Genomic DNA, 12,897 nt, shown 5'->3' with positions numbered 1-12,897 from the left:
CAGGTTCATTATGCAAGGGCTGTGCAGGTGACAGATTCTTGAAATGTTTTGCTACTATGTAACAGAGATCACCTTTCCAACTTTTGATGTCAGTTTTCTCTGCTGCTTAACTGCTAAGCCATGATCTGATGTTTTTATAGTAGTAACATCCCATTCCTGGTATCAGTTTTCAGTGTTAATCAGAATAGACTTATCTATGCTAAGGTAACAAATAAACCTTGAACTATTGGTGGCTTACCAGGACTAAGGTTCATTTCCCATACTGTATGTCTGATGCAGTCACAGTGAGGGTGGGGACTCTGCTTTTCATAGATGCCCAGCAACACAGGCTGCAGGAAGGGCCTACTGTCCAGGATGTTCCTAATAATGAAAGCAGGGGAGGGGACCTCAGGAGGTTGTGCACTGGCCGGCCTTTTTCTTTTCTTTTCTTTTCTTTTTATTGGATTTATTTTATTTTATTATTTTTGTGTGTGTGTGTGCATGTGGTTTTTGTCTGGGACTGGGTTTGAACCCGCCTCCTCTGGCACATGGGACCGGCGCCCTACTCCGTTGAGCCACAGGCATCACCCTGGCTGGCCTTTTTAATCTTTTACTCATATTTCATTGATTAGAACTACCCATGTGGCTTTGCCTAGCTGAGGAGGCTGGAAAAATCTGGGGGAGAAAATGCAATGCTGGGTTAGTTCCACTGCATCTGCCAGGAATCCATATAAATTTCAAATTACTCTTCCCATATATAGTTAGCAGTATAACTAACATTTGACATCACTTTCTCTCAAGCTTGGCATTTGGTCTGTGGGGACCCAAGCAAATTCGTGGGTATCAAGAAGTATTATTTCTGATTGGGGCCAGTCTACCCTGTCCACAGCATGTTTGCAACAATAGCATGGTGTTCAGATTTTATAAATACAAATGTCATAAAAACTTTAAAAAGAAGTGCAGTCTTCACAAGGTCAGGTGAACTAAAGTATTCCAGAAAGCAGCTTGTAAAGAGCTTACAGTGGATATTCATTTGAATTTAAAAAATATAGAAACAAACCTGGCAAATACCAGAGAGAGCTATGGAATAAAACTATTGATGCAATGAAGAGAATTGTGGAGCTCAAACTGAAATACCAACTAAATTTATAATGAACCATTGAAGAAAAATAAAGAGCTACACAAAGTCCAGGACTCTAAGAAATCAAAGAAAACATCCATCGTCTCTGAGCCCCACTTGTAGGCAAAGGAAAGCAGCTTGGAAGAGAAAATGGTATAGCAATTATAAGAAGATGTGGGCATGGAAGATATTTCTTAAAATCTTACTTTCTGTAACCATACTTTTTTCTTTTCTTTTTCTTTCTTTCTTTATTATTTATTTTTTTAGACACAGTCTCACTCTGTCACCCTGGGTAGAATGCTGTGTTGTCATCGTTCAGAGCAACCGTTTGGGCTGAAGCAATCCTCTTGCCTCAGACTCCCAAGTAGCTGGGGCTACAGGTGCTGCCACAGTGCCCGGCTAGTTTTTTTATTTGTAGTAAAGATGGGGGTCCCACTCTTCCTCAGGCTGGTCTTGAACTCCTGAGCTCAGGTGATCCTCTGGCCTCAGTCTCCCAGAGTGCTAGGATTATAGGTGTGAGCCACTGGACCCAGCCTGTAACCATTTCTACATGTATATTTGAAAATATCCTTTGGAGACGAGAATTAAGTTATTGATTTTTTTACACAGGGTCACTCGAAAAGTGATTAAAAATGTTATATCCTATATTGCTGTCCACAAAAAACATTTGATTGCATCTCAGTGCTAAAACTTCACTGATAGAAGTGCTTATGTAAATTATGAAAATTCTGTTTGTAAATACAGAAGTGATTTGTGGATATAAAATGGTCATGCTAGGCGGTACCTGTGGCTCAGTAGGGCGCCGGCCCCATATACTGAGGGTGGCGCGTTCAAACCCAGCCCCGGCCAATTTGCAACAAAAAAATAGCCGGGCATTGTGGCGGGCGCCTGTAGTCCCAGCTGCTTGGGAGGCTGAAGCAAGAAAATCACCTAAGCCCAGGAGTTGGAGGTTGCTGTGAGTTGTATGATGCCACGGCACACTACTGAGGGCGATAAAGTGAGACTATGTCTCTACCAAAAAAAAAAACAAAACAAAAAACAAAATGGTCATGCCATTTGGATAATGGCACTAGATAGCGTTATATGTAGTAACTAAGGACAAACGTTCTGGCTAGTGATAACGTGAAATAAAATTTCCTTTGTAGTAAAATATTCCCTTTATTAATGTTATACAAGGAGGGATACAATAAGGAACTAACAATTTGTTACTGTTAGCTTCCAATGATATCTTTTATTTTGATCAGTATTTCCTATTTTGGGTTATTAGCATCTTTCAAAAGCATAATGGTCTTGTATCATGAAGCCTAACTATACTGAATTGTTTGGCTTGGTTTAACTGTTCTAATAGTTATCATGATGTTTGGGATGAAAGCTGAATAATCTTTGCCTGAAATGGCACTGTATAATTTCTACTTTGGAAAATACTAAGTTCTGATCATGACTCCTGGTAGAACAAACTTTACTTTTATGCGCAGCAGTGATCTAGATAGAAGCAGAGGAATCCCAATGCTTTTTAAAATTTGTTGCTTGATTTTCTTTACAAAAGCTCCTAATTGTTTTTGGAAAATAGAATTTATGGATAGAATATCTGTCCATTTAGTTGCACATAAAATAAAGCCATTTTTAAAGTGAAAAAAAGTATTTGATATAGAAGGGTGAATTTCATTTAATATTCTTTGAGGCATTTTTTTTGACAATTTGTTTTTCCTTTACAAAACATACCTATTTCTAAAATATAAATGTATTTTGCTCTTAATAGTTCCAACATAGACTATTTAGGGTTGGAATCTTATTTCTAGAGTAGAATCCATTATTATAATGAACCAGTGGTGATTCAGCCATCACAATAGACATTGAAGTAGTAATATTTACTTTAGTATTTATTCAAAAGTTGAAATATTCTTTTATAAGCAGTGTTTCTGAAGATACTGTATTTTAGAAATATTAGCAGCATTATGTTTACAGAATAGCAATAACGAATTTTTTTACCTTATATTTTACTAAGTACATCGATGAGTTAGTATATTTCTTTTTTTTTTTTGAGACAGAATCTCACTGTTGCTGAGGCTAGAGTGGAGAGCAGTGTTGTCATCACAGCTCACTGCAATCGCAAACTCCTATGCTCAAGTGATTCTCCTTTCTGCCTCAGCTTCCCAAGTAGTTGGGACTACAGGCATGTGCCACTATACCCAGCTTATTTTTCTATTTTTTGTAGAGATGGGTCTTGGTCTTGCTCAGACTGGTCTTGAATCCTAGCCTCAAGGGATCCTCCCACCTGGGGCTCCCACAGTGCTAGGATTACAGGAGTGAGCCACTTCACCCAGCCTAGATTGTATGTCTTCTAAACCCATCTATGATTACTTATCAAAATATGTTAAAAGACAACATGCATGTTGATTTGGACGTTACAAAAGTAATCTTTGCCTTTCTAGTCAGATTTTCTTTCGGTTTTAACTACTGGTGTTTAATGTACGTACTTCACATCGGTAGAGCATTGTATTTGTGTTGTGAAAAAATGCTTTCTTCCTGCTTTGGTCCTTTGATTTACACTAGCATTCATCAAAGCTAACAAAGTATTTTGACTATGAAGCCATGAGTATTCATGCTGCTGCCTTCCTTTTAATGGGCATTAGCACAGAATTCTTTAAGGTTTGAGGTGAGGTGAAAAATTCTTCACAAAGAAATTATTTAATAGTACAGTATTTAACAGCTAGTAACTTTGTGAATTAGTGGTACCAGAACAATGGCATCTTACCTCTACTGGCAGAAAAAAATGCATGAGCAATGGGCAGCGCCTGTGGCTCAAAGGGGTAGGGCGCCAGCCCCATATGCAGGAGGTGGCGGGTTCAAACCCAGCCCTGGCCAAAAACTGCAAAAAAAAAAATGCATGAGCAAATTTCTGTGATTTCAGGTGGGAAATCAGGAATAGAAAAACTGATAGTAACTATTCTGGCCCTTTAGAACTGAATGTCTGTCAATCTGAAAGGTCAGATAATGTTTGCTGAAATTGACAGAATGGCTCGTTGTACATTTGTAATATCTGTATAAAGCTAATTGTGACTTTAAAATGAGATTTTTTAAATACTGGGAATTATGCAAATGAACATAAATGCTAATTTATGACTTTTATACATAAAATAGTTATGTGAGCTTTGAAATGCTTTTCTAAATCTTTTACTCTGAATATAAATTTATAGATAATCATAATTTTTAGCAAAAGAAATTACTAACTTCTCTAATAACTGTATTCATAAATTTAAAATGCCATAAAACATATTTCTCAGATTTACCTTTTTATCATGAATCTGTGCAGTGACACTATAGTGAGAATAGTGAACAGTTAACACACATTATTTTGCAAGTGATAGAATAATTTAATTGTGAACTTCAAAATCTTTGTATCGTAGCAGTTATTTGTTAATTTCTATTTTTCTGAAGGATTTAAAGCCCAGTAATATAGTAGTAAAATCAGACTGCACTTTGAAGATTCTTGACTTTGGTTTGGCCAGGACTGCAGGAACAAGTTTTATGATGACGCCTTACGTAGTGACTCGCTACTATAGAGCACCTGAGGTCATCCTAGGCATGGGCTACAAGGAAAATGGTAAGCATACACTGTTTATTTGAATATTCTTCTGATTTAATTTTTGTTCATCAGATTATTTATGTAAATACTTAAGCTGAAGTGCATTTAGTTAAATATGTCTGAAATATGGATCAAGAATTTGAAAGTAGGGTTGTGCCTGTGGTTCAGTGGGTAGGGTGCTGGCCCCATATACCGAGGGTGGCGGGTTTGAAGCCAGCCCTGGCCAAACTGCAACAGAAAAATAGCCAGGCATTGTGGTGGGTGCCTGTAGTCCCAGCTACTTGGGAGACTGAGGCAAGAGGATTTCCTCAGCCCAGGAGTTGGCGGTTGCTGTGAGCTGTGATGCCACTGCACTCTACTGAGGGCAATAAAGTGAGACTCTGTCTCTGAAAAAAAAAAAAAAAATAGAATTTGAAAGTAACTATTAATTTTGTCATAAATACATATTTGGAAAAACTTGGGACCTTGTTATTGAAATACAGTTATATACCATCAGTACTAGCATTGAATGAAGAATTTGTTGCTATGACCTCTTAATCAGAGTATTTGCCCTTTGCTTTCCTATAACTTGAAAATTAACATTTCTAACCTGGGTACAGAAAAGTATACAGTGGAACTGACAGTAAATTTTTAGTAGTAATCTTAGTGTGCATTAATGATAATTTGCTCATATTTCCAACCACATGAAACAAAAGTTAATAGCAGTAGCACTTAGTATAAACTTTTAAGAGCTATAATAAGACCTTCTGCAAAGTTCATGGATAATCAAGGTGACCTTTTGGAGAAAGCAATGTTTTATCAAAGCCTTGTGTCCAGCCTTCAGCAAATGGCGTATAGTTTTATGTGTGGGTTTATGCATTCATACTTAACCAATCTTGGAATCATGGTTGAAAAGAATTACCTGCTATGTAGATCATGAATTTATATAATTTGTATGTGTATGCATACTTTTAATTTATGAAGACATTTGGTGAGTCTCAGAAATTTAAGAGATAAAATCTGCTGAGATTTTATGGAATTAAATGTAATTTTTTAAATTTGGTGACATCATCCAAAATACTGCCTAGAATAAGACACAGATATTTTTCTGACAAGGAGTCCAGAATTGCAGTTACTTTGAGTAGGGAGTTTGTATTAAATCAACCTTTAAGATTTGTTTTATAAAAGAAACCATTGAGTTGAAGACTTTACCTTAATTTCCTTTTCTGAGCTAATTAAAACAAAGTAAACATGTACTATCAATCTTTTATTCTTAGGTAAATATACTATTCTCTTTCTCTCTACCTAAAATTTGAAGGTTGGTTGTTAGATTTGTTTTAGGAGAATTGATACTGTAAGTGACCCACCAACATGAAGATTGCTCTTGCATTGCAAAGTATAGTGTAATCAATAAATGATGTATTTTTATCTACATAGTAGACGAAACAATTAGACTCTTTAAAGCTAATTTTGTGTATGAACCAGGCTAAAATGGCTTTGGTCTTCACTGGCCCAGATAATAATCTTTTCTCATGCTTGCAGTTTTCAAAATCTTTTTGTCTTAAAACTATGTTTTATTGAGGGTTATACCAACAAGAATTGTAACCCAGATATGTAAAGTTTGCCATTCTCTATAAAATCTATATAAAAGTTTTATTTAAGTAGATATTTGTCAAAAGTGAAAACCTTGGAAAAAATTTTTCTCTGATGGACTGATTTATGAATATCAACTTTTTCTCTAAAATTATTTTACTTATTTTGAGACAGAGTCTTGCTCTGTCATCTGAGCTAGAGTACAGTGGCATCATCATAGCTCACTGTAACCTCAAACTTCTGGGCTCAAGTGATGCTCTTGCCTCATCTTCCCAAGTAACTAGGACCACAGTTGTGCGCCACCATGCTTGGCTAATTTTTCTGTTTTTCATAGAGAGGGGGTTTCACTCTTGCTTAGGCTGGTCTCAAACACCTGACCTCAAGCCATCCTCCTTCCTTGGCCCAAAGTGCTAGGATTACAGGTGTGAGCTACCATTCTGGGCCTAAAATTTTATCCTTGGAAGGTGAATCATGCCATGAATAGAAGATTTATATTTATTTTAATGTGAACTCTAGGGAAACTTCAGTTCTACATGATTTCCAAAAGTAATTCCCAGTTTAACTCCTAAGACTCGAACTGGCTGCTTCCTTCTAAGAGTGTACCATATTAGAAAGTAGAGACTTTACCTAATTTTCTAAGACCTAGAAAAGGGCGAAGTGTGTATCTAACATCTTTTATGCCCTTTTTCCTCTTTTGATCTTAAAGAATTTGAGCCTTCTAACCTCAAAACCAAATGCAAGTTTCTAAGACTTTTCATTTTAAATTGCTCATTCCTCCCCCTTTTTTCCTACTGAACTACAAGCACCTACTCTCTCTCTTTTTTTTTTTTTTTTGTCCAATAAACCTAAAGATAAAAAGTCATGGTGTGTTGTTAATGTTACTAAACAAGTGGAGATCCCCAAATTGCTTCTTCCCATGTCTAGTAGATTATTTGCAGCATTGATGAGGGTCCTCACTTAATGCTGGAAAGGGTGAGTAAGTCTGGTAGGAGACTCTTTGCAGATAATAAATCTGTGGGAACTTTCATGTTGTGTCCAGCCAAAACTAACTTCTTAAAAGCAGTTTGGTTTTATGGGTTTAAAAAACTTCAGATAGGAAACATGAAATATACTTTTTTTACTAGGTTTTCTTGTTAGTTGATGAATTAATTGATTAATCTCTTTGTACTTGCACCTTTTGGGATAGTAGGGTTAATGTAGAATGATGTTGCCAAGAAAATAATTGACTTTTAATTTGGAATAAACATAGTACTTCTCAATAAGTATGTGAAATCTATTTTGAAAAATTTTGTAGCGTTTTAGATTAACTTTTTATTGTAATTCATGGAGACATTTCTGTTAAGTATTTTAATATGCTAAATTATTTTCTCATGCTTTTTTCTTTTATTTAACTTAAAGAGAGAGTATCATGCACAGTTGAACCTCAAAATAATAAAGAGATCTCATTTTCATAATTTTACTACCTCATATACGTTCTTAGCCTTATTTATAAAGATTGTGTTCAGTTCTGTTTCACATTTTGTAAATACTCATGTACAAAATATGCAGGTTTTTTAAGTTTATACAGTTTCTGTGCATAACTCTCACTTTACATTTTCTTTTGTGAACCAAAGCCTTCTGAATAATATTTTATGTTTTAAATTATTCCATTAGCTAAAATTACAGTCACTTTTTTCTTTTTGTGATGTTTTGCAGTTTTTATATAATGCAGTCATATTATGCTTCTTTGATTTTAATGACCTTTTGCTTTGCTTTTCCTTCTTTTGTGCTGCAAACATATAGTGGATTTATGGTCTGTGGGGTGCATTATGGGAGAAATGGTTTGCCACAAAATCCTCTTTCCAGGAAGGGACTGTATCCTTATGCTGCTGGAGCAGTTTGATTAGTTAGGTGATGAACCTCTCTATGTTCTCTACTGAAAATGAATATGCTACATTCATACGTATGGGATTTTTAAACAGGTGTAAAGTTTGTGGCTGTTATAATTCAAAAATTATTGAGATAGGAAGCTGGAATATTTGTAGGCTGCGTCTGGCAGTAGGACATACAGTCTCTGCTGGTAGTCAGAGCACATTCACTGTCACTCATTTTTATTTTATACTGCTTTTTATAATTTTAAAGTATACATGGTGTGTGTGATTTTCTGTTAATTTTTTCTTTTTTTAACCAAAATCTTTATGTTAATGTCATTGCATTTTGTTTTCAGTTGACATTTGGTCAGTTGGGTGCATCATGGGAGAAATGATCAAAGGTGGTGTTTTGTTCCCAGGTACAGATCGTATCCTTACCTTTGGCCTAAAATGTAGTTTCTAAAGGTCAAAATGTATGACAGCACTTCAGCTTGGTGAGGTATGATGCACTTTGTCTCTCCCTAATATTAAGTATTGTTAAATTTCTCTTTCAAAATACCACCTGCTATTTGACATAGACTTTCCTTGTCCTCATTATTGCTTCGTGTGTTAATTCTGAAAACTGCTCAACTGTAATTATCCACAGTTACTTGGTTCTGAGTGATTTATTTAATCTAAATCAAAAATCATCGCTTGTATTAAAAATTTCTAATAATTATGCATTTGAATAGCTCTAGAAGTACTTAGGATTTAATATGAATTAAGTACTTGAAATTGTCTGTTGCTTCTGGCCATCCTTCTGTTTTTTCCCCAACTTCTTTTTGTTAACGTTCTGTGTGGTTTGTGTCTTTTGAGTGTTGTCTCATTACTCAACATAACATACTAATTTTTTCATCTGAGAATTTCAGCAGTATAGTTTTATATGGGGATGATTAGATTAGGATTTATGCTTTTTGTTCATCTACTTTTAATATTTATTTTAGCAGTGATCTGTTACGTATTTATCAATTAGTAACACTTAGAATTGTTTTAGAAGAGATGGGAAAGCCATAGTTAGTAGGTTACAAGAATTTTAGGCCTTGGCCTCCAGGAGCTTAGAGTGTAGAGACTGGGAAGAAGGAGACCAGGGAATCCTAACCTATCATTTATCAAAAAACTGAGGATAGGAGGGGTCTGGATGATGAGAAATTACTTAATGGGTACAATGTACATTATTTGGATGATGGATACACTAAAAGCCAGGGCTTCACTACTACATAGTATATCCACGTTACAAAATTACACGTGTGCCCTTTAAATTTGTACAATAAATGCCACATTCATTGGTGCCATCATTGTTATTGCTACTGGTTATTTTCTGTTAGTGTAGAAAACTCAAAAAAAAAGACATTGTAGAAGTATTTCTTGTTCTTTAGGAAATTTATGTTTCCTGATAAGGTGGAAGAAAAGACAAATGTTATATATTAGAATTGTGTACAGTGTACATCAGATTCCCTATGAGTAGCGATTATCGTTATTCTTTGAGTCACTTACAGTTCGTGTTTAGAGTTTGTGAGTTTATGGTTCATTTTATGGTAAAATCAGTATTAGTATACACACACAATAAATAAGGTTAACAAAGCTTATTTATTGATCATGTCTGTCCACCTACAATCATTGCCTTTTTTACAGGTGGCTGTGAGATATAAAATTTATAACTGCCACATTCTTTCTCAGGATTTTAATAATTTCTACTTTCTTGTAATATAGCTATAACTAATGTGTTCAACATTAGATATGGAGTATTTTTCTTAGCTACTTCATATTAGATATTGATCAGTGGAATAAAGTTATTGAACAACTCGGAACACCATGTCCTGAATTCATGAAGAAACTACAACCAACAGTAAGGACTTATGTTGAAAACAGACCTAAATATGCTGGATATAGCTTTGAGAAACTCTTCCCTGATGTACTTTTCCCAGCTGACTCGGAACACAACAAACTTAAAGGTACTTTTTACAGATACATACATTTGATCCCGTCTTGGGTGTGTACATGTGTGTTGTGTTTGTGTGTGTGTATGTATTCATGTTTTTATGGAACATCACACAAGGTAATTATCTCTGGATCATGGAACAAAATGAGGTTTTACTTATTTTTATCTTTAATTTTATATTTTTTTAATCCAATATATGACCTAATTTTATAATAAAAAAAACTATTCTTTTTGAAAAAGTTTTTTAAATAAGAGACAATCTCAAGTTCTGAAACACACTGATAATTTGAGGACCTTTATGAATACGTGTACATTAACATCATTGTTTTTGCAGCCAGCCAGGCAAGGGATTTGTTATCTAAAATGCTGGTAATAGATGCATCTAAAAGGATCTCTGTAGACGAAGCTCTCCAACACCCATATATCAATGTCTGGTATGATCCTTCTGAAGCAGAAGCTGTAAGTTTTCCTAATGAAGAACATATTGCATTCTTGGAATTAATGTTAGGTTTGGGGGAGACCTTTTGATTTTAAATAAAAATATAGATACATGGTGGTGGTGTTTTTCTATTTCTGCATGAAGAGTGCTGTAATTAAGCTAATGAGAATACCCAATCACTTCCCTACACAAAATAATGTTAGCTCCAACTGTTTTTGCCTTCTTGCTTGGATACCTGATCAGAGAAGCTAGGATGTTGAGTACTTTGGGGGAACATCCTAACTGAGTTATTGAACAAATCATTGTATCTAATAGACAGCTTAATTCTGATAGAAATAAAATATGACAATTAAGAAGCTAGAAGAGAAGGAAAGATAATTAAACATCTTTTTCCTGCAATGAAGGCGTCTTCCAAAACTAGTCTTTCTACATAAGGAGGTTGTTGATAGTTGATCAATCTTGGTGTAATGATGCATTTTTACAAGTCTGGTTAGTATTTCAAATAATTTTAGAGACTTAAATACTACCAGTATACCATAATTAAGGACCATAAAAAAATTAAAAAGAAAAATAAATATTGTGCTACCAGTATATTGATTCAATTACTGTTCCCTTGTGTTTTTCAGCCACCACCAAAGATACCTGATAAGCAATTAGATGAAAGGGAACACACAATAGAAGAATGGAAAGGTAACGTTGATTAGATTCTTAGATAACTGAAAGAGCTTCTGGCCTTTTATGGTAATTTGTTCATCATGTTGGGAAATTAATGATGTTTTCCACTACTCGTAACTAATATTTGATTATATCATTATTTCCCTCTTTCATTTAATCTTAATTTGCCATGTTTCATACCCTCACACAGTACTTTCTTTTGTTTTTCCATTGTCAAGTTTTGAGACAGACTGTGTTGTGGTCAATTATTTTACTTCCAAGAAACACAGTTGACAGCATCTTTGATTCACCTGTGCAAGTTTCGGCTTGCTCCGCTTATTGGTGTTGCTGGGAGGGCTTCATTTGTTTCCATCCATGTGGATTTTATGTTTGATTTTTGTGCATCTCAAAGCTTTTCCACATATATAAGTATGTTTGGTGTCTCTCATTATCTCTTCTCCCACCCTTGTAAAATCATACATATTTGTATGCTGTGTATTGTGTGCACACTTGCTCTGTTAATATCATCATATATCTTGACAATTACTCTCTCTTGGTCCATATATCTGCCTCATTTGGTTTAATAGCTGGTTACTGTTCTGTACAGATGTATCACTATTTCTATATACAACTCCCTCCCAAAAAACACTTTAAGTTGTGTTCAACTGTTATTGAGAGCATGCCTATAAGAAAAATTCCAGAAGTAGATATTTTGGGCCAAAAGATATTTTTTAGTTATTTCCAGATAACTCTTCAAAGTAGTGTATACTTCCATCATTATTGTGCAGGAGTCTCTTTTTGCCCCCACCCCAGCAGTATGGGATAATTGTTAAACTTTCCAAAGCTAATATAATAGGTTTCTTCTGTTTTATGAATGTGGTTGATTATTAATAATGCTTTGATAGTTAGGGAAACATTAAAATGTTTCCTTAAAACATACCCTGGAATTTGGCCCAGGTAAATTTTAGATCCTCTTTACTTGTATCTGTATAGGTGTCCCTGAGTCTTCTGACCACTTTTGTAGCTATGTGACCTCGAAAACCCTAACCCCCTTCTTTACCTCATCCTAACGTGGAAGCAGAGACCTGTTCTTAAGAGCTGAGTACTGAAATACTGGGGAGGCAGAGGGGACTGGGAAGGTATAAAATATGAAAAGAATGAATTTGATTCTTTCTTCTTAGGAATAACCAAAGATTAATTTTCTCTGAGTCGATTTTTGGAAGGCTCATCGTTAGTGGAGCCCAGCAGAATGACAAAACTGGGTAGGGCCTAGTCAGTCTGAATATTTAATAAATAATCTTTAAGGAAGTAATTATGGACCAGAGTATCTATTAAAATATTTACCTAATATTTTTAAATTGACATTTGGTCGATATTTATAATATTTAGTTGAATCCCATTAATTTAATATTTGTGGTATTTCATAGAGTCTTAATAGGATTCCGATTGTAAGACACACCAGTATGTACCATTAGAGAAAACACTGCCAGTCGTACTGTGCCATTGATTGTAAGATGTAACCAATTTCAGAGATTAAACTGTGGAAAAGAGGAACTCTTAAAATCATTGAAATACAAGTGTTTTCATTTGTATACTGTTTTTTCATTTGTTGAAATACAGTGGTTTTTTTTTTTGTTTGTTTGTTTGTTTGTTTGTTTTTCAGTTTTTGGCCAGGGCTGGGTTTGAACCCACCACCTCCCATATATGGGGCCGGTGCCC

At 35.0% G+C, this 12,897-nt stretch overlaps 1 protein-coding gene across 5 annotated transcripts in view; it reads left to right on the top strand.

Moving 5' to 3' along the window:
• Window positions 1–12,897, top strand: part of MAPK8 (mitogen-activated protein kinase 8) — a 109,968-nt gene that overhangs the window by 89,201 nt on the left and 7,870 nt on the right. For 3 of the 5 annotated variants that reach the window (XM_053584613.1, XM_053584615.1, XM_053584614.1), the window contains exons 6-10: window positions 4,538–4,703; window positions 8,464–8,535; window positions 9,916–10,098; window positions 10,420–10,544; window positions 11,151–11,214. In XM_053584613.1, coding sequence (XP_053440588.1) covers window positions 4,538–4,703; window positions 8,464–8,535; window positions 9,916–10,098; window positions 10,420–10,544; window positions 11,151–11,214 — 610 coding nt within the window. Of the gene's footprint in view, window positions 1–4,537; window positions 4,704–8,039; window positions 8,112–8,463; window positions 8,536–9,915; window positions 10,099–10,419; window positions 10,545–11,150; window positions 11,215–12,897 lie in introns of all 5 variants that reach the window. The other 2 variants (XM_053584612.1, XM_053584616.1) reach the window with 1 other exon arrangement.

This window comes from Nycticebus coucang, chromosome 3, assembly GCF_027406575.1.
Source record: "Nycticebus coucang isolate mNycCou1 chromosome 3, mNycCou1.pri, whole genome shotgun sequence".
Taxonomy (NCBI): Eukaryota; Metazoa; Chordata; class Mammalia; order Primates; family Lorisidae; genus Nycticebus; species Nycticebus coucang.
Note: the sequence above shows the minus strand (reverse complement) of the source record. Positions and strands in the feature narration are given on the sequence as shown.